This window comes from Bubalus bubalis, chromosome 1 (assembly GCF_019923935.1).
Source record: "Bubalus bubalis isolate 160015118507 breed Murrah chromosome 1, NDDB_SH_1, whole genome shotgun sequence".
In the NCBI taxonomy this organism is placed as follows: domain Eukaryota; kingdom Metazoa; phylum Chordata; class Mammalia; order Artiodactyla; family Bovidae; genus Bubalus; species Bubalus bubalis.
The window spans coordinates 102,122,414-102,145,195 of record NC_059157.1 but is presented as its reverse complement, the minus strand read 5'-3'; the positions used below and the strand labels follow the sequence as shown (position 1 = coordinate 102,145,195).

Genomic DNA, 22,782 nt, shown 5'->3' with positions numbered 1-22,782 from the left:
TTATCCATTTTCCTGATGCTTATCACATTTATTTTCCTTCATAAAATGGGTACAAACTTATCTTAGGGTAGCATGAATGTTTTTACGTAGATGGCACACAAGAGAAATGCTTGTTTTCTCTCTCCCTCTTCCTCTTATTTATACTAGACCTTTGTAGGCATCTCTACTTTGGCTTCAATTTTTGACATTCAGAGAATCTGACAGCACACTTAAACTAATGCTTTCTAACTGCGGTGTTGGAGAAGACTCTTGAGAGTCCCTTGGACTGCAAGGAGATCAAACCAGTCCATCCTAAAGGAGATCAGTCCTGGGTGTTCATTGGAAGGACTGATGCTGAAGCTGAAACTCCAATACTTTGGCCACCTGATGCAAAGAGCTGACTCATTGGAAAAGACCCTGATGCTGGGAAAGATTGAAGGCAGGAGGGGAAGGGGATGATAGAAGACAAGATGGTTGGATGGCATCACGGACTCAATGGACATGAATTTCAGCAAGCTCCGGGAGATGGTGAAGGACAAGGAAGCCTGGTGTGCTGCAGTCCATGGGGTCACAAAGTGTTGGACACGACCGAGTGACTGAACAACAACAAATTAATAATTTCTGACCATGGTTATTAATAATCTATGATGCTAGTAGCACTGGGTCAGTTCTCTGTGAAGTAACTATGATGCAAAGTAATGATGCAAAGAAGTTAATACATAATGTAATATAAAATCATTAATTTATATGTGGGGAAAAAAAAGAAAAAAAACCCTGGCGCTGGGCTGGTAAACTGGGGCAGGGAGTGGGGGGTGCTATGGAAAATAATGGTGGTCACAGGGAGCTACCTGCCAGAAATAATGTTGTCCTCTTACTATGGCACATTCAGTGGACTCATTCCCATTTAAAGAAAATGTAGGTGGGTGAACAAAAAAAGTAGATTAAGATTTTGGTGGCTACTGTCCTGCAGTCTCTAGATCTAAACTTCTTGCTGTTCACTGTTTAGTCACTAAGTTGTGTCCAACTCTTTGTGACCCCATGAACTGCAGCACACCGGGCTTTTCTGTTCTTCATTATATCTCTGAGCTTGCTCAAACTGATGCCCATTGAGTCAGTGATGCCGTCCAACCATCTCATCCTCTGTCACACCCTTCTCCTCTTGCCCTCGATCTTCCCAGCATCAGGGTCTTTTCCAGTGAGTCAGTTCTTTGCATCAGGTGGCCAAAGTACTGGACTTTCAGCTTCAGCATCAGTCCTTCCTTGAATATTCAAGGTTGATTTCCTTTAGGATTGACTGGTTTGATCTTGCTGTTGAAGAGACTCTCAAGAGTCTTCTTTAGCACCACAGTTCAAAAGCATCAATTCTTTGTCGATCAGCCTTCTTTATGGTCCAACTCCCACATCCATACATGACTACTGGAAAAACCATAGCTTTGACTATATGGACCTTTGTCAGCAAAGTGATGTCTCTGCTCTTTAATAGACTGTCCAGCTTTCTCATAGCTATTCTTCCAAGAAGCAAGCATCTTGGTAAATCTGATTGAAGTGGCTCCCTTTTAGGTAACTTTCTGTACTCACTGCTGTGCTGCTGTTCACCACTTTCAAATATGAGAAATGGGGAATCATTTGAAGGGATGTACACGTATGGATCTGAGAGTTGGACTGTGAAGAAAGCTGAGCGCTGAAGAATTGATGCTTTTGAACTGTGGTGTTGAAGACTCTCGAGAGTCCCTTGGACTGCAAGGAGATCCAACCAGTCCATTCTAAAGGAGATCAGCCCTGGGTGTTCTTTGGAAGGAATGATGCTAAAGCTGAAACTCCAGTACTTTGGCCACCTCATGCAAAGAGCTGACTCATTGGAAAAGACTCTGAAACTCCAGTACTTTGGCCACCTCATGCAAAGAGCTGACTCATTGGAAAAGACTCTGATGCTGGGAGGGATTGGGGGCAGGAGGAGAAGAAGACAACAGAGGATGAGATGGCTGGATGGGATCACCGACTTGATGGACGTGAGTTTGAGTGAACTCCGGGAGACGGTGATGGGCAGGGAGGCCTGGCGTGCTGCAATTCATGGGGTCTCAAAGAGTCAGACACGACTGAGCAACCGAACTGAACTGAACACTTATTTTTAGTTTTTGGAGGGGATAAAGGGGTAGAGAGCAGAAAATGGAGCAGAAAAGGCCACCAATATAGGAAAACATATAGAGTGTAATTATTTATTAAAGATGGCTCAAATATAGAAAAGATAAAAAAGGCCATGCTATCAGGGGTTCACCCAGAGGAATACTGTTATAAAATATTCACAATTATTTGGGTAGGTAGTCTGATGTTTTCAAAATAACAACTTTCAAAAGTGCATAGTGCCTCAGAAACTCGGAAAGTCCCTCTGAGATCGCTATACTAGGAAATGAAATGATTGCACCGTCAACTTTTATTTCTCCCACCATTGTTATACAATAGTTGCCAAGTTGTTGACTTTCGTATCCTGTTGTTCAAAAGTAACACATTTAATTGGTCAATTTACTGACATGAATAATTACTCAACCTTCTAGCCTTTCATCAGCTCCCAGCACCCCCGCACGGCTCTCGGACACCCTCGTGGAAACAGCCAGTGCCTTACAAAAACACCCAGAGCAAGAGATGGATGGTTTGGTGCCTAGTCATTCCACACACTCAAGTGTCTTTCATTTTTTAAAAAGTGAGATACTGCATTTTCCAGTATTAAAAGAAGTAAAATACTAACCCTTCTGATATTAAACAATAAGGGCAGCAAAAAGTTATCTTTAGTCTTTATATATTCCTCTCCTTAAATTTAAATTAAATTTCTCATGTGACAAGGAGAAATACCTATAATTCTTATGGTTGCTTTAGTGTTTTTCCCCAAGAATTCCTTTCCTTCTCTGGTAGGATGTATTCAGTAATATCAATACTTTACCTATTATAATGCAAGAATTAAAATACACTGTATTCTATATACCACAAAATGTAACATTTATCCTTTTTAAAGATATATATATATATTTATTTATTTATTTGGCTACACCAGGTCTTGGTTGTAGCACATGGAGTCTTTAGTTGTGGCATGTGGGATGTAGTTCCCTGATCAGGGATAGAACCCCAGGCCTCCTGCACTGGGCATGCAGAGTCTTAGCCACTGGACCACCAGGGAAGTCCCTTTTCTTCTTTTCCTCCACTCCCCAAATTTCCTGGCTATAATATTTGGTTAGATTTGGGTCTCTCAAAATTCTTTCCATTTATGAGACACTAACCCAAAGCTACGGAGAAGGCAATGGCACCCCACTCCAGTACTCTTGCCTGGAAAACCCCATGGATGGAGGAGCCTGGCAGGCTGTAGTCCATGGGGTCACTAAGTCAGACACGACTGAGCAACTTCACTTTCACTTTTCACTTTCATGCATTGGAGAAGGAAATGGCAACCCACTCCAGTGTTCTTGCCTGGAGAATCTCAGGGACGGAGGAGCCTGGTGGCCTGCAGTCCATGGGGTCGCACAGAGTTGGACACGACTGAAGCGACTTAGCAGCAGCAGCAGCAGCAACCCAAAGCTAAGCATACCTTGCTGATATTGCTTTCTCTCTGTCTCTGTCACTCCTTTTGCGGGGGGGAAGGGGAGAAGCAAATGATTCAAAACTTTGTAAAGAAATTCTATATCAGTTCAGTTCAGTTCAGTTCAGTCACTCAGTCGTTTCCGACTCTTTGCGACCCTATGAATCACAGCACGCCAGGCCTCCCTGTCCATCACCGACTCCCGGAGTTCACTCAGACTCACGTCCATCGAGTCAGTGATGCCATCCAGCCATCTCATCCTCTGTCGGCCCCTTCTCCTCCTGCCCCCAATCCCTCCCAGAATCAGAGTCTTTTCTAATGAGTCAACTCTTCGCATGAGGTGGCCAAAGTACTGGAGTTTCAGCTTTAGCATCATTCCTTCCAAAGAAATCCCAGGGCTGATCTCCTTTAGAATGGACTGGTTGGATCTCCTTGCAGTCCAAGGGACTCTCAAGAGTCTTCTCCAACACCACAGTTCAAAAGCATCAATTCTTCGGCGCTCAGCCTTCTTCACAGTCCAACTCTCACATCCATACATGACCACAGGAAAAACCATAGCCTTGACTAGACGGACCTTTGTTAGCAAAGTAATGTCTCTGCTTTTGAATATGCTATCTAGGTTGGACATAACTTTCCTGCCAAGGATACCACCAAAATATTTTAAAATGCATCATCCTCTTGCACTCAATTTAGCATCTAGCGCATTAGCAAATCAGGACCTAGAGAGATCTGTGATCTGCTTCAAGTAGCACAGTTAGCTGTCAGGTAAGGCCCAGAGAGCTCCTGTCCTTAGCCTGTGACTTCACTGCAACAGAGGAAAATTTGTTTGATGGTCATCATTCAATTAGTCATTTTCACTTAAGACAATTGCTCAATGGACATTATTAAACACTGGATGTTTCTTGGGTTGAAATCATAATGGTTCTCAGCCAATTGAAACAGAACAAAAAAAGAAAAAAATCAAAATTGAAAATATGTCTACTATATCCCGAGGTATTTATTCAGCCAACACTAACTCAATGTCTACTATGTGCCAAGATTTCTGCTGAATGTGGAAACCAAAAGATAATTAGACATCCTCCTTGACATTTAGAAATGTGCCAATTAATTATTGAAGAAAAAATTTTATACTGCAATGTGATCAGTGATATGAGAAAAAAGTATCAACTTCCATGGAAACATGAAAGAAAAAACACTCTCAAAGGAGAACTTTTCCTGAGTTTCCAACTTAAGTTTGAGCTTAAATGGTGAGGAGACTTTCTCCAGGCTAAAGTGGGAGGGGGTAGTTGCAATGCTAGGCACTCTCAATGCTCAGTATGCACAGGTTGAGGGAATACGTGAATGAAAGGAAGAACAGACTCCAGACAGTGGTGTGCTGGTAAATCAGCTCTCTGGAGGAAAATGAAACCCTAATAATGCAACCAATTGTCAATTTATGTGGTGTAAATACTCCCACTGTGGCCAGTTTCATACTACCGACATGACATCACTGATCAGTTAGGAGGAGGTGTGCACCTTTGGCTCTTGCAACTGGTTTGAGTCAACTCCAGCTCGCTGTTAACTGTAGAGTACTCTGTTAGGATTTGTGGCGTGAATGAGCATATAAATAAAAGAAACAACAGACGACATGATTCCAGGACTAGAACCAATACAGTCAAAGGCACAGAAATCTGAGAATTCATCGCCCTCTCAATGAATAAGAAGCTCTGGGAGGTGTAGCAGGACAGCATGAATGCAGAGTTGGGCTGGATCTAGAAGGCCAGGCTCTGAGGTCTGACTTTACTTGAAAGGTAACAAGGCATCCTCACAAGCTCTTGAAGGAGCACTAAACTAGATTTGTATTTTAGATGCACCTTTGGCCATAATCCCATAAGACCACTTTTGCTTGCCTCGAAGTATGAACACAAATGTGAATGGTTAAATCTTTACAAGCAGTCCTAATGAAGTTTGGAGTCAACCAACAGAGGCAAGTCCATTTTGAAGCACAGTATACGTGTGAAGTCAAGTGTAAAGAAATGAAGGAGAAAATGGATTAGATGGTATGTGACTGGCTCAAGTCACTCTGGATACAAAGAAAGTACTTTCAAAGACCACCAGGACACTCAACCCTCTTCTGTATTGTAGCTCTCTTTTCGTTTCAGAAATTTGGGCTTGTACATATACATTGCCTCAGATTGATGGCTTTACTTTTTGAAACAAGCAGGTGCTTTTCCAAACCAGAAACCTTCCCCAGTACGTCTTACCTAGAGATATTGTCAGGTGAGCAGGCAGAGATGCTGGTCTCCATGCTGTCAGAGCTGTCTAGGCTCAGAGTATCAAAGGCCTGGTCCTTGTAGCTGTGATCTGGGTAGTGGAAACTGTTCAAGTAGACATTCGATTCAGATGCTGTGCGGTTGCAAAATTCAGAAGACTTCTGCCTTTGTCCTTCACTCATCTGTTGGTGATTATATCCTAAGGAGAGAGCCATAAATATGTTCGCATGCCTCATTTTTTTCAGTCTCAGATCTTCTAAGACTCTCAAACCAGCAACCCAAAACATCTGCCAATGAAACTGGGGCCTTGGTCTAATTTGTTTTGAAGCCAAGAAGATCAAAGAAACAGCATCATGCTCAGGGCAAGCATGAGTTTCAAAGAAGTGGACTTGTGAGTGACTTTTTTTTTTTTGTCAGCAGATCACTTGACACTTTCCTATGCCATTTCTACATCTCAGCACAACAGAGAATAATACATCAGCACACATAGAAACCCACACACAAAACCAAAACAGAAACATAATTCAAACCCCAAATCCTCTAACAATAGCTGAGTTTAAGCAAAGCAAGATGACTTCTTATGACAAGCAACACGAGGCCCTTAGGGCGGTCACTTCTTCAGTTGTGTTCCAGTTTCAAAGGTACTTGTTCTGGTCATAAAATAGTAAGTAGATAATCTAGGTGTAGGATCTGAGAAACTTGTATCTTACTCATATCACTTTTACTTTGGATAATGTTTCAACTGCACATTTTTCTCATTTATTTTTTTTCCTCAAATCCCCCTGTCTGCCAATTACTTATTTAAAACACTCAGAATCAACAATCCTTCCAATAGTTGTGATCAGCCTAATTAGTATATTTTTAGCTCTCTGCCTTCTTCTGCCTTAACCACCAGCCTTCAGCTAGTTGGTGATAACCATATGGAAAAGTAGGGATCATATCCACAGGAGCAAAAGTGTCTATTAAGAGGAGCTTTCCTTACCCTGGTACCTGGTTAGTTGGCACACCAGGCCACAGGCTTTACTTTGTGTTATTCTATGGCTTTCTTCTGGTAGCTGATTTTGGGTATCACAAATCACATTATCTTTTGTTTTAATTCTCTGTTTACCAGGTACTCAGGAATCAGGAGTCATAGTGATAAACGAAGCCCTCAATTCATTAAAATATGTTCTTTAGCCAGTACAATAGCTCACAATCACTTTCTCCCAGATCAAATGTACTACTAGGCCTGTTAAGACTATATATTTGGACCATCTGGATTTTCCCTGTTTTCTTGTACCCTACCTACCTTTCTATGAGGTTTTTAATTAGTAATGAAATGACAAAAAAAACAGGCCAGAGGGCAAAAGAAGGCAATTGATTCCAAACCGCTTCCTCAGCTGTTGATTAAACATTTTCATTTAAAAACAGATGCCACATCTGTGATGCTTCAACAAAACATTATAGGCTGAAACTAAATCTGTAAAATGATTTGAGTTCCGTGAAGGGTTTTCATGCCACTAGTATTTAGAGCAGTTTTAGATACTGAAGTTAAAATATGTTAGTTCAGGTTAACACATTTCTGGGAAAATAAGTTTCCTTAATGTAAGATGTAATCATAAATTATAAATACACACATGTATGTAAAAACTACATATCACTTTGCTAAGGAAAGATGCAACACATAAAAGCACACCATGAGGCTTGAGAGAGAATAGCATCAGTTGTAATGATTAATGCATAAAGCATCACAAAAGCCAGCGCATTCATAAATGTGGAGCGTGTGCTTTTTTTTCAATCTTAAACATGGCAAAATAATTCATTATACAAATATTTACCTTTGACACTTGAACTTTTGGAATTACTAACTGCTCCTTTTAAATTGTTTCCAATTATTCATTATGGAAAAGGGAGGGACAAAAAATACCAGAGGTTATTTGAAAAGGTCACACATGTATCTTTCTTTACACTTTCAAAAAAAGCTTGTTGGCAAAGAGAACTTCATGCTGGCACCAATAACATGGAAGACATTTCCTTGTTTTAGTATGAAAACCAAATCCGGAAAAGACAACCCTTTAACCCTTGTGTGTCATTTAAAACACAAGAATCGGCTCCTTGGTGATGACATGTCACAACCTCCCTTCCCTTCAGTTTTTTCACGAGGAGGAAAAGCTAGTTCCTGTAATGCAATCATGTAAGTATGTCCTGCTCTTTAGATAGTCCAGGATTTTTTTTCCCCAAATGTATCACAGAATAAGAAAATGAACTTACCACCTTCAGGGGAGGTAGACAGTAAACTAAAATGACTCCAAAGTTTTCAAATGTGGGCACAAGGGGCTGCCACGCTAGCGTGCACTGTGAGGGCTGCAGAGGTGCGTTCCCTAGGCCACCTCACTGGGTGTTTTATCTTATTTCTTTGCTCTGTGTCTCAGAGAACCTTCCATCATTCTGGTGATAGGATAACACCCTGAATTTTCAACTTAAATGAAAAAGGCTGCTGCTAACAAGTAGCTTCCATGGCAGGATATTAGTTTCCTGTGGATCCAGTATGAATGGGAACATCCATCTTATGCAGTCCCTCCTTTCCTTCCCACCAGCAACGCTTTACTGATCACGACAAACTCACCTGTCACCTGGCTTAGCCTCCTCCCTCCTGAGCAATTCCAAACAAACAAGTGATCCCTGGAATTGCAAATAAGGGTATGGACCTCTCCTTTGTGATCCTGGAACTGCACCAGCATGATTCCTAGGAGCTGGTTTTGGGATCCAGGCTCTGGCCTGGCCATTTAAAGGTACAGATACTTTCAACAGAAGGACACCACAGGGGCTCAGGAGACGGAGCAGGGTTCGCTGGCAGGAGGCCCAAGGATGACTGCTGGTACAGTGAAGTAGCACCAGAAGAGGTGTGAGCCGGATTAAGCTTCCACTTAAGTGTAGGTTGGGAGAAGGCAATGGCACCCCACTCCAGTACTCTTGCCTGGAGAATCCCATGGATGGAGGAGCCTGGTAGGCTGCAGTCCATGGGGTCGCTAAGAGTCGGACATGACTGGGCGACTTCCCTTTCACTTTTCACGTTCATGCGTTGGAGAAGGAAATAGCAACCCACTCCAGTGTTCTTGCCTGGAGAATCCCATGGACGGAGGAGCCTGGTGGGCTGCAGTCCATGGGGTCGCTAAGAGTCAGACATGACTGAGTGACTTCACTTTCACTTTTCACGTTCATGCATTGGAGAAGGAAATGGCAACCCACTCCAGTGTTCTTGCCTGGAGAATCCCAGGGACGGGGGAGCCTGATGGGCTGCCGTCTATGGGGTCGCACAGAGTCGGACACGACTGAAGCGACTTAGCAGCAGCAGCAGTGGTAAGTGTAGGTTATCAGGGAGGGGGCCATATATGTCCTGTTCAGCACAGAATCCCATTTGTTTAGTACTCAGATGTCACAATATAAAAGGTCACTGAGTGATTCATAAATTTCAAATATACTAGTGACTAAATAAGGAAGTGGAATGCATCTACTGTTTCAGGTGGGGCAAAGTAAGTGGATTGGGGGAAAATGAGACTTTCCTAAATCCCTGAGAGTGCTTGGTTTTTGTTTTTCTTTTTAAATTATGTGGCAAGAATAACATTCAGCAGTGGGACAACATCTAAAGAGTAAAAAGGCCTCGTAAATACTCTAAAAATCTTTCTTGACTGGACAGGAATGTCTGTTTGAATTGGGTATTTTACAAAGTTTATAAAGTAAGACCTGGTCATATCTGAGGCTGGTCACTGAGCATAGCACATACATGGAACCCAAATCGACTCAACATTCTTCACTGTCCCACAGGAGCCAATAGGTTGGATGTGCAAGGCCCACTTATTATTATTATTTTTAAAATACCAATCTCTATGAATTCTGGCTAATCGTACCTGAAAAGTCCTTTGTGAGTTAACCACTGTGGGATATATGATCTTGCTAATGTTTTCCAAATGTGTCTTATATACCTTAAAATGGTTATCTGGGCCTTAATACAGAAAATGCAATGACCTAAATTTGCAACCTGGGTTTAAGAGGATAAAATTAATCAGTATTTCTGACAATTTCTCACCTGCTGAGAAATTCATTCTTCCTAACCATAGTCCACAGCCGGAAGATGAAGGTGCAGGACAAGTCAGGGATGAAGAGAAGAATGATAGAGAAAGGGAAAAAGATACAAGATCAAAAAGGATGACAAGGGGACAGGAAAAACACACTCTTCGACATGCAGTCATTGACAGTGTTAGTAACAGTACCAGCCTGACAAGGGAAGATATTCATATTTTTAGATTAAATTTGAGTTTAGAGAGAAGAATTCAAGAAGTTAACAAAACAAAAACAAGCTTCTGATACATGCACACAGTCAAAAAACAATTTGTTACAGGAAAAAAAAGAGAAATCGTCACACATGTTCAACCAGAAAACAGGGAGAATAAAAACAAGATTATATCTATAAAACAATTCTTTATTCCAAGAAGATGCTAACAAATAGCTTTTTGAAGTTAAGGTTTGTAATATGCCATTCGACGATTTGAAGCACAGTTCACCCAACTTTATAACAAATCAGTTCTGTAATGCCCTGCATTACTATCACCTAGCCACATAGGAATCATTTGTTCTAGCCAGTCATTTAGACAGTTCCTCACTCTATACTGGGTTCAGTCCCTGGGTTGGAAAGACCCTCTGGAGAAGGGAAAGGCTACCCACTCCAGTATTCTGGCCTGGAGAAGTCCATGGATTGTATGGCCCATGGGGTCACAAAGAGTCAGACACAACTGAGCGACTTTCACTTTCACTCTATACTAGGTTTTAAGGTTTAAATGGAATATTAGTGAAGTGAAGTGAAAGTCACTCAGTCGTGTCCGACTCTTGTGACCCCATGGACTATAGCCCGCAAGGTTCTTCTGTCCATGGGATTCTCCAGGCAAGAATAGTGAAGTGGGTATTGGGAGCCTCCTAAATCCTTCCATCCTCTCACATAGCCTGCTTTATACCTGGCCTCTATAAAGGAGAAACATCATATCTTATACTTAGCCTATACACAGTACAAGCCCACTCTTTGCTTTATCTAGATCCCGAGTCTTATTAAGCAACGCTTCCAAATCACTCGTGTTTCCTGCATGATCTGACCTTGCAATAAAAAACCAAGACAAAGAGGGTCATGCAGCTGCCTGTGAATGAACAGCAGCTGCACGCAGCATTGTGTTTTTAGCAAACGTGCAACAATTTCCCTCTATTGTGTAAAAGAAATAATCATTAGACTAAAAATCCACCATTGTACAGTGTTAAAGTTGATCATTTCTTAAAGATGACTTGACAATGATCTTTCACTACGTGCTGGAAACAAAAACACCACACAGGGAGATTGTCATACCTTTCTTGGACTTCCCTGCATTGAACAGAAGAAAAAGGACAAAGATTTCATTCATTCTAAAGCTTACAAAGGGATGGTTCACAAGTTGTACAAAAGCCAATAACCATTTCAACTTTAAGAGTTGAGTTCCCGGGCTCTTTGCTTTAAACTCTGCTCTCAGAGATCTTTCTTTGCATAAATTCACACTGTCAGGTCTATCACAAGAGTGCTTATTGAAGGAAAGCTTATACTTACACCATTGTCCTTGATGGATCCATTATGAATAAGCAGCAAAAAAACAGTTCATTTAAGTTAATAGTATGAGTCGTGAAAATGATAAGGTCTATTTTATTTGAGTTAATGGAAAATGTACAAGGTCCAATTTTTACAAAACCATGGACTTTTACTTGGCATTTGCTATTTTAATGGCACCAACAATTGACGGTGAAACAATTCTAAATGAAATTATGATTCATCCTTCCTGGTCCTTGTGGGCCACCTGTACAGGTTTAGTAGAAAATCCTGCCAATTTTTATGGTCTGTTGTAGCTCTAAAAACTGCAGTCCCTACCCACTCCTCTTCTGGGAGGGGGAGCCAAAGGTGGCAGGCTGGCCTCATAAGATATATCACATCCTCTTACATCAACACACACATGATGCTTCTCTATTTCTTCGGGAACTGTCTCATCATCACCACATGAAACTCTTGAAGAGGAACACCACTCAGAGCTGCAGCAGGGAAAGACTGAGGCTGCAGGCTTCTGGAATGCACAAAAGACCTACCAGTGAAGAACAGGAGCACAAAAGACAGGTCAAAGACAAAAGATTTGGCAGAGGGTACCTAATGTGACCTAAGGGAATTGGCTCAGCTTTTTCTCCATGAACCTAACATGGGGAATCCCATTATTTGAGGGGAACACAGATGAGAAAAATAGAGATCAAACATCCCTTTAGTTTCACCGTATTCCCACAAGAATCCTCTGAAACAATATTGTTTACAGCCCTTCATTTTTACAAATCTATTTGGTATACAGGTCTAGTTTTTCTTACTCTATTTTAAGGAAAAAAATTTTAATATAAAGTATGTATTGTGGCCAATCTGAACTTTGATGTCTTCAGCCAGTGGGAAAAATATTCAAAAAGAAGTCTATAAATATCACAGAAAAATGTTTCAACAGAAAATAGACTTGACCCACAAGTGAACAGTAATAAATGAGAGCCAAGTATACTCATTTATATTTAATTATTTATAAACTATGGGATATTTTTAGTTTATTAAGAAATTATGATAAAAGTGAAGTCAAATGCATTTTATTAAAATAAATAAAACCTCTCATATATTACAAACCACTTTTATGAATACCATAGCCTCTATTAACTCTTAAATCACACTGGTAATGATATGAAATCCTCTTTCAAGGATACACATATGTATGTACATCTCACTTAGCCACACACACATACACATTATGTATACATGCATATATATACACCAGTATATAAACATATTTCTGATGGTAATAGTGATTATTCTCTGGTGACATTAGCAAAGATGCTGAGCAATCAGAATTGCATCCTAGCCACCTTAGAGGGAATAGCTTCAAAATGAACGCATTGAGAGGAAAGATGCCCATCATCCTGTCAGCATCCCACTCACATCCTGGGCACACCTCCAACACTGCATTTACCACATTTGATTGAAATTATCAGTTATGTTTGTCTGCCTCATGAGACTAGGTATTTCAAGGGATCATGTCATTTATTTGCATTTTTGCTACCTAGCACCATATCTGTTCAAAAGTCAAGGCCAATATAAGTTGACCTAAAGCCCCATTTTAACACAATAAATCTAATCTCCACAAGGAGCTCACCTCTGGAATTGCCTTAGAGTACTTTCTTCTAGCCGCACACAGACTGCTTGAGAATACCATTAGAAATGCAATGTATTATTTCAAAGAAATAGAACATGCTGAGAATCCAAGTCTACCTGAAACCTAACAACTGCATGAAAGTTCAACCCATATTAGAAGGCCTAAAGGAAAGTCTGTGCTGGGCCACTAATTCTGTGTGTTAGCTCGGTGAATCTTTAGTTCAATGAGTCATTCCTCCAGTGGGAGAGTGGCCCAGCCACAAACCAGGGGTGCGACTTAGCTAAGTGCCCTGGTAATCTGTCAGAATCTCAGGGGTCTTTTTTTTCTTTCTTTCAATCAGATAAGAAGGTTAGTAATTCTCTAGGGGCCTTTCTGAATGGAAAATTCCACTGCATTTATAAAAAGTGCAATGGGAATATACCAGCCACGTGTGCATATAGGAAAACTTATCTCAGTACAACAATAAGAAGATTTATATATACATTCCCCCTCTAAGGGGACACATTAAGAGTAAAGCTGATTGAATCACTTTGCTGTAGAGCAGAAATTAATACAACACTGTAAACTATACTTCAATACAACTTAAAAAATAAAAATAAAAAAGTGACATTTAGGACTTTGGTTGATCCCCTAATGACCCCCAATTCTGTTTTGATTCCCTCTCCCTAAGAAATTCTAATGCTTGACAAAGGGCATGACCCCAGACTTACAAGATACTTACCTCTGAGCATCCTCCGAGATTCTGAGTCTTTGGTCATGGTTGCTAGCGAGTGGGGGAGCACGCTGCCACAGCTGTTGCTCTGTCCCAGGGGCAGGTGGCCCTGTGAGAACCAGGAGGAAACAATTCAGGCAAGCTGCAAGCCCAATGGTCCTTTTGGACACAGCCACATTGCTGTTTGCCTAACTCCTAATTAAGCGCAGAAGGCAGGTCTTTGCAACCAATGTACTGATGCTAAATGGTACAGACCAGTTGCTGTCACTCCCCCAGAGCTTCGCAGCAGCCTCAGCATCACAGCCATTCCTCCACAGGGAGCAGTTCCAGAAGTGAAGACAGATGGGGAAAACACTGTCTAGAACCACCTTGGAGAAAAACTCAAAAGTCCTTCATGCGCCAGGGGCAGAGAGTAGATGCAGGGACAAGAACGCATGCATGTCATGCACAAGGACAGAGGAGATCCACACACATGACAAGGGCACCAGCTTCCATCTGCTCCTAGTGATCAAGTGGGCTAAAAACTGGAGAATCCTCCTAACTGTCCCAGTGGTTTTAGCACTCTTTTAAAATAACAAAATCCTAGTGTAAAACATTCTGGGAACACCAGTTTATAAAATAGATAAAAAACAAAGTTATTCTGATTAAGGGGAAGCGAAGGACTCCAACTTCTGTCCCACTCAGAGCCTCCTTCTCTCTTGCCCTTGCCTTCATCCTGCCATGACCCTTCAGACAAGTCAGCAGAACAGGAGCAAGGGCGACTCAGGCATCACACCACATGGGTTGACATTCTAGCTTCAATGCCAACCAGCCGAGGACACATGGGCCACTCACCTAGCTTGTTTCCACTTCAGTTTTTCCATGTGTACAATGGAGATACTAATTAGTATTAATACCTCTACTGCATGGTGTTGAGTTTTACAGTCAAACGATACACCTAAAAGGCGTAGCCCAGTGTCAGTTTCCAAGAAATGATCCAATAAATATCGGTTGCTAATACTCCTAGAAGCCAGGGCTTACATCCTCCAATTTCCAGATCTAGGATGCAGCCCTGGGAGTGTGTCATGGAAGTGAATGCCACTCACCACTTGTGTGGTGGTGGCAGAACATAGCCTGGACCAGGTGCTTTGGTCCCAGAGCTTACAATTCCAAATGTCCTCTGAACAAGATAGAAAGTACAATTCAGTTATGATGTCTGCCCAACAAGCAAACTTACGATCTATTATTGAGCATTTTCTTTAAGGCCTTTGCATGTCAGTCAACATAAGGACAGAAAGACTCACTGATGGTGAGGCTCGTGACTCTCCCCATGTCCTACCTTTGGGGTGGTGCTTCTCCCCATAGTAGCACTGCTGAAATGTGGGGATATGGAAGGTGTGGTTTTCTTTCGAGGCAAAGTGTCACTCAGATAGAGGCCTTCCTGGTGCTGTTTTTTCCTTTCTTCCAGACTTCTAAAATGCTTTAGATGCAAATGTAAAGCAGAATAGCAAAACTTGACTAATTGAAACAGATCACTAAAGAAATTAAGATGTATGCATTTACAAAGAAGCTTTGGAATGTTAACACAGACTAGAAAAAAATTATTCAACTTATCCTCAAGTTCGCTAAGCGACCTGGGCTAACATTTGGTAAGATACATAGACATGAGAAGTATTTATTGCTGAACCTAGAAAAATTCAGAAAAATCCACCTGTCACTTTGACAGTACTGCCGGCTGCCTTGGGGCCTCAGGGCAACTTACAAGTTATTATGATGGTTGCCATGTGGATGGTGGAACAGTCAGTGGACAAAGCATAAGTAGTTTTCCCCCTTGTGTGTCTGGACAGTTCTGTGTGATGGCACAGATCCCAGAGTGAGGAGAATAAGAAACGGGAGAAGGAAGAAGATGAAGAGAAAGCACAAACAGGGAAGTTGGTTTAAAGATGGAATCATGTTTCAATCACATAAACATACTCCAAATCTACATGATGTTTCCATATAAGGCATCCTTCCAGACTGAAAAAAAGATCTTGGCCAAGGAGCCTCCATAGCGGTCCCTTACATTTGAAAATCCTCATGTTGACCATTTCACATTTTTTTTTTCCAGATTCCTAAGGCAACATTTTGCCAACTTGAAACTTACCCACATTTTTCTTGGCCTTCCCCAAAATGTCTTTGATAGGAAAGTTATTTTCTAATTAGAGGTTCTTTAGGTTGGATCATTTTAATACTAAACTCAGGCTTTTGAAATATCTAAAAATTAATGTAACTCAGATATCAAATTTGCTATCAATCTTCCAACATGCCAATCATGAAAAAATCTTCACTTTAACTTAAGAATTATCTATTTATACTAGACCTTTATTAACCTAAAACTAGCGAGGAGATATGGTCCTTTAACCAAAGATAATAGATAGGAAGGGTAGCTTTAAGAAAGTTAAGAGAAAGGCATAACGAACCAGAGCTCACCTACTTTGGGAGGTCTATTGACTGATACCTTAGGATCTTCTGGGGCCAAATTCATGTAAGGATTTGATTACAGTTCAAAGTTTCAAAACAAAATGTTTTGATGGTTTAGTCACTAAGTCATGTTCGACTCTTGAGACCCCGTGGACTGTAGCCCACCAAGCTTCTCTGTCCATGGAATTCTCCAGGCAAGAATACTGGAGTGGGTTGCCATTTCCTTCTCCAGGGGATCTTCCTGACTGAGGGATCAAACCTGGGTCTCCTGCATTGCAGGCAGATTTTTACCAACTGAGCCACTAGGGCAGTCCATGAGTATTCATAAAATGTCCTAAAAAGAGGGCAACACGTTTGGAAGAAGAAATTATTTATTTTAAAATATGTAATAAAAAACTGTTGTTCTATGGACCAAATGCACTGCTTGTGATATGACTCTGGACAAGCTGTTTATCAACACTGAGCCTCAGTTATCTACATATCAATACAGAGATAGCTCATATTTCATGGGATTGTTAGAAGGAAGAAATGAGACATTTGTAAAATGCTAAGGAAGTTTTGACTCACAGCAGAGGAATGGTGTCTACTATTATGGTTTCAATAATGTGTAAGGAAAATATTTTGTGTTGGCATGGCAACTTTGTATACCATGGATTTTATGGAAATAATTACTATGATTTTGAAAAATACCTGAGGTTGCAACATTTTGACTGAATGGGAACTGAAGCCTGAGGATGTGAAACTAGCTTCAACATATCAAAAGCCAGGTGAGGACAATCAAGGTCTCAAGCTCTCTAACAATCCCCACACTCTTAGGGCCAAAATAAATGTTCTTTTTTAAAAAAAGGAGTATGCACCTTATCTTTTTAAAAAATATCTTTGGAAAAACTGAAGAAAAGATTTCACATCATTAAGTCTGTTGTCAAGGTAAAATTCCCAAACTCTAAATGCCAGCTCCTAATTACCTGCTGGTCCTGCTGCTGTTGCCTCCTGTGTTTCTTAGCTGGTAGAGGAGGAGGTGTGTCATTTAAAGGAAAAGAATCGACAGAGGTAGCCACAGCTTCAGGCCAAGGGGCTGATGGAGGTTGAGTGATAGGATGAGAAGAAAGAGTGGAAGGAAACATAAATCCAGGACAGACAGACGATCTTTGCTTTAAAGGAGAGAAAAAAAGTATTTATGTGTTCATATGAAATGAAAGAATAAGACAAAGAAATGAAATCGATAATCTCATTGTTCTGTTTTCTTATATGTTACTCAAGGAGTCATAAATGATGGGGAGTATCTTTAAATTTAGCCCTGTGTTCAAATCCCACACTTGGATCAGTAGGAAGTATTTTAATTTACTATTATTTATCTCTCCCCAGATGTTTTAAAGCAGCAGAAAATGAAAAAGAAATCCGTACTGTAAAACAAAATTGAATACAAAATCAAACTGGAAAGGTGCTTCAAACCAACAATTTTAGAAAGTCTCTTTGGTTTCTAAGAAAACCAGGCTGGGCTAAAGCGCTAAGATAGAGTTTATTCTTCTGAACTTCCTTCTCCTAGTACTCTATACTCTGTACCATATTTCATGGTTTCAAGTATTACTATTAGTAGAGCATTACTACCCAAATTGGTCTGTTTTTCAAACTCCGCATCACTCCAGCTCTCTGGTCAACCAGACATATCTTTGTCTCACACACCATCGTTTTCTGTCAACCATGGGTTAATTTTTGACATGAGGAAAGCAGTGAATGAATGAAATGGCATGCCAACACACCTCTTTACTTTGTGGCTGGCTCATCAGCACAGCTGTGGTAGGCCCAGTGGCAGCAGCAGCAGCATCAGCAGGAAACTGAGTGGAAGGGGGGAGATTCGTGGAACTGCCACATGACTCATTAATCTCATTTACAATGATATAGCCCTAAAATGAGGAATTGATACATTAAACATGAGGAAAGCAAGAGCTGAAGCATGCGAGAGTATTAATGCTCCAGTACAATGGAGTTAGCTCAGAGCATCACAGCCAGGTATCTGTGGTATTATCAAATGTTTCATTAAGGCAATCATCAGTTATTAAAATGGATGTATGGTGCTTAATCTTGAAAAATTGTATTTCCAACATTAAAAGTAAATTTTCAGATAAAATCAAAATGACTTATCATAAATAACCCAATACCTTTGATTTAAAAATATCCATCCATGTCAGCATTCATTCTGTTGACTGAATAAGGTTGTCACTACACAGCATTTAAAATAATCACACACAAAAATAAATCTGAGACATAAAATCGACAATGCAACCACTCTCTGATTCAAGAGACATTTCCATAAATCTTTATTTTTAAGATTTTCTCTTCTTCTCCTGTTGCCTGACAAACTAGAGAGTGAATAAATATAGATTAAGGACTACTGACTTTTGCACTAAGACATTTACAAAGCAGTAGTTTATTTTTAATAGAATCTAGCTTTTAGGCATCTCAACAAAATGAAAATAAAAAGGACACTATTCTCCTGTGAGCCTTCCCTAGCAAGAGAAATGTACACGCACTCGTGCGTGTGCACACACACACATCGCACACACACACACATCGCGTGTGCACACACACACACACACCCTTAAGGCAAAGTTGCAGCTCAAGAGTGTTTCAGTTTAAGGCAACTTCCCTCTAGAACAGTGAATTTTCAGTTACTTTTAAATTCAATGATTCAGTTGTGGCTTCAGCTTAGAGAAAATACCCATGAATCAAAATCTTTGAGAATAAAAATTTCTGAATTTACAGTTGAGGAAAAGGCCCTTGTAAATTACCATGGAAAGTAATTGTACAGACCATTCATATTTTCACTACATGAATAAAACAGCATGAAAAAAGAATAAAGGGTATAAATTAGCATCTCTCTTTTAAAAGTAAATTGTGTTCAATTTTGGAGAAGGTGATGGCACCCCACTCCAGTACTCTTGCCTGGAAAATCCCATGGATGGAGGAGCCTGGGAAGCTGCAGTCCATGGGGTCGCAAAGAGTTGGACACGACTGAGTGACTTCACTTTCACTTTTCACTTTCATGCATTGGAGAAGGAAATGGCAACCCACTCCAGTGTTCTTGCCTGGAGAATCTCAGGGACGGGGGAGCCTGGTGGGCTGCCGTCTATGGGGTCGCACAGAGTCGGACACGACTGAAGCGACTTAGCAGCAGCAGCAGCAGTGTTAAATTTAATATTTGAGTTCTACTTGTCCATCAATACTTTCAGACAGTGGCTCCAGGAAAGGTAAGATATTGTTATGCTGGTAAAGCAAAAATCCCAGACGGGAAAACAAGGTTTTCACTGAGAGTTTATAATTCTGACAAAGTAGAGAAAACCGGAGTTGACTGTTTATAAATTGAAGATATCAAAATGCTGCTGAATTTAGTTCTGCACTTCAGAAAGGGACAATAGATAGTATGTAAAGTTTTATAATTTAAACTGAAGAAAGGAAGTTGAAAATTGGGTTGTCAAATTTATTTTATCTTTGATAATGAATGAGAATGAAGAGTAGCAACTTGAGTTATTCTTTTGCTAAGTTGGTAGAACCTTTCAAAACCAAAATTTGATTCCTATATGATTCATATAATAACCTATTGTAACTGTAATAACCTAATTAATTGCTTAAAAATGTATGTCATTTTTCAAAAGTGGGACTTATTTAAAAGAGTTGGATATAAATTCATCATTCTTTTAAAAGAAAGAGAGAGAATGAGAGAGTTGGGGGGAGAAAGAAAGACAAGAGAAAGAAAGAAAATTAAAACATCTTCTGAGCCAAGTCTGCTAGACATGAGAGAGAACACATAGCCACGCAACAAACATGAGAGTTGCAGACACACAAATACAGTCAAAACATCAAATGGGCTTTCAACAACAGGAGGGCTGCAGAGAAAAAGAGTAACTCTTTAATAGGAAGGCAAAGATTTTATTCTTCTAAGAGGTAAAGAGACCTTAGACCCTATTTAATGCATTTGGAAGCCACAAGCCCTTCAAACTCACGTCCAGAGTCACACTGCATACCTTTCTACTTAAACCTATTCTTTCCTCAGTCTTCTCCATCTCAGTAACAGCTACTCACCATCCACTTCATTATTCAAACTGGAATTTTTAACAGCAGCATTCCTGACAATGCTCTTAACGTAGTTCACTCCCACATCCAATCTATCAGCAAGAACTGTCAACTCTACCTCCAAAGCATTTCTGCATCTAGCTGGTTCTGTCCATCTTTCTTTATTTGTTCAAATTCAAGTCACCAGCACCTCCAACTTATACTGCAATCACTGCCCCACTGGTTTTCCAGCACCTCTTCCTTATAATCCAGTAGAGCAGCTCAGAATGATCTTTAACAAATGGATCTCAAATACTGTCACCTCCCTGCTTAAAACCACTCAGTGGCTTCCCATCCACATAAAATAAACTATATTTCTTTAATATGACTCACAAAAGCCAGCCCCTGCCCACCTCACAGACATAATCTTATTCCTCTACACTCCATTCACAAGCATCCTTTATGCAGTGAATCTGCCAGTTCTGTGTTGTAAATAGTGGAGAGAAACTCCTTAACTGAATGGTCTAATAAAGCTTTTGTGGAAACATTTCACAAAATGCTTCCAAGGTACATATCAGTACGTATCAGTCACACCTGTTATGTGATGAGCATTTACTTCACACACACACACACACACACACACACATATACACATATATATACATACACACACACAGAAAACATTTTCTATTTTCTATGAAGGAATTCCTAACTTTACTGCTTTTTTTAAAGCAGTTTATAAAGTGGTTTTTGCTATTACAAAAAATTTTATGCATAAGCAAGCTTTTTCTTTAGCTTTTTGAAAAAAAAAAAAAGATCAAGAAAGCTCTGTCTTTCTGGTCAGGGTTCTAATTTTCCAAATTAGAGTTAAAATATTTTTACCATTATAGCAGTGTAGCTCTATAAAAAGATATTTGGGAAAGGGTGGTGATGGGGTCTTGGGAAAGATGAACGTTTGGGATAAAGAGGGTGTACAGCTTAATGTAAACAGGATTTTTCCAATTTAGGGCGAAATAACCCAGACAACACTGGGGGAAAAGGGTAGAGATGTTTGGGGGCTTTTCACGTTCCAGAAGACATAGGAAAAAGAGAAGAAAGTAGGAAAGATGAGAAACTGAGAAAGGAAAAGGTAAGAGGAAAGAAGAGCTATTAAGACTAGTTTTGGTTTGGATCCTAAACGTTTGAAACCCCGAAGTAACCCACATCACTATTAAGCAAAGTGTACACACACACACACACACACACACAGCATCTGCATCAGACATAAAGATAATCCCTGAAATTCTCAAAGCATAAATCAGGAAAGGCAGGAAAACCTCAAAGCACTGAGTGCTTTCACAAGTCACTTCAGTTCACGTTTCCCAGTCAGCTAATCCCAGAAAACTGAGGTACATCTCCTGAGTTCTAAGGTGATAACGAGTGGACATGTAAAATCACAGCTTACCTCTTTCAGAGTATTGGGGGTGACAGGAAACCCTTTCCCCCCAGAGAGGCTGGAGTATTTCTTTTCCAAATTACAAAGATTTTCCTTTTCCTGAAGGAACACAAAATCTATTAAGCTGAGTCAACTTTGTATTTTCCTGATGACTAACAATATCACTCTTTCACGGGACTTATTGACTCTTCACATAACTTCTTTTGTGAAATGTTTCAATTGCAGCCTTTTGTCTGTTTTTTAAAATTTTATTTGTTGGTTGTTCACTATTTTTGAGTTTTGGAGTTTCTAATATCTTCTGTATACAAGTCTTTTGTCATTTACTCTTTTAGAAATCTTTGTTTACTCTGAGGCCATGAAGGTATACTTGCCCACCTGTATTTTCTAGACGCTTTATCTTCCTAATTTTTATGTTTAGGTCTATAATCTGTCTCAAATTAATTTATATGCATGAGATGAGGATAAACAGTGTTGAGATTCATTGTTTTCCATGTTTGCCCAGTTGATCCAGCACCATATGCTGGACTTTCCTTTCCCTCTGGATTGTCTTGGAACCTTTGTCAAAAATCAATAGACAGTATGTGTGATTCTATTTCTGGACTCTGTTCGGTTCCTCTGATCTATATGTCTATTTGTATGCCAGCACCACACCCTCTTAAATGCTATAGCTTTACAGTAAAACTTCAAGTCAAATAGCATAAATCCTCCAACTTTGCTCTTGTTCAAAGTTGTCTTGGCTATGCTATACCCTTTACATTTTCATGTACATTCGATTCCCATTATCTGCAGTGATGACCTTCTATAATGTTGCCACGAACGCTGAAGCAGTGAATACTGACCCACTGTTCCAAAGGGAAATATAAGGTTGGGCTGCTGTGGGCATCTGGTCACAATATTTTCATCAACTGATCATTACATAACTTTGTCTTAACGTGTGTTTCCATTTAAAGACATCTTATTTAATAGACAATGTTGCTTATTAACATTAAACTCATAGCCAACAGTACTATAATTCCTGACTGAAAGCTGTTTATCTAACAGATGTATTTTCACCACGAGGCACATCACAACTTTCCTGCCCTTAGAACACCAGACAATACTTTAGCACTTGTGAGGCATTTTAAATGGCAAAA

The 22,782-nt window shown here is 40.2% G+C and overlaps 1 protein-coding gene across 12 annotated transcripts in view; it reads right to left on the bottom strand.

Moving 5' to 3' along the window:
• The window catches only part of PHLDB2 (pleckstrin homology like domain family B member 2), a 244,882-nt gene that overhangs the window by 14,942 nt on the left and 207,158 nt on the right, over nucleotides 1–22,782 (bottom strand). For 5 of the 12 annotated variants that reach the window (XM_045165477.1, XM_045165464.1, XM_045165471.1 and 2 more), the window contains 9 exons: nucleotides 21,659–21,748; nucleotides 17,925–18,068; nucleotides 17,130–17,315; nucleotides 15,044–15,184; nucleotides 13,735–13,834; nucleotides 11,165–11,179; nucleotides 9,863–9,883; nucleotides 7,614–7,649; nucleotides 5,788–5,995 (listed from right to left, as the gene is read on the bottom strand). In XM_045165477.1, coding sequence (XP_045021412.1) covers nucleotides 5,788–5,995; nucleotides 7,614–7,649; nucleotides 9,863–9,883; nucleotides 11,165–11,179; nucleotides 13,735–13,834; nucleotides 15,044–15,184; nucleotides 17,130–17,315; nucleotides 17,925–18,068; nucleotides 21,659–21,748 — 941 coding nt within the window. The remainder of the gene's footprint in view (nucleotides 1–5,787; nucleotides 5,996–7,613; nucleotides 7,650–9,862; nucleotides 9,884–11,164; nucleotides 11,180–13,734; nucleotides 13,835–15,043; nucleotides 15,185–17,129; nucleotides 17,316–17,924; nucleotides 18,069–21,658; nucleotides 21,749–22,782) is intronic. The other 7 variants (XM_045165482.1, XM_045165486.1, XM_045165478.1 and 4 more) reach the window with 6 other exon arrangements.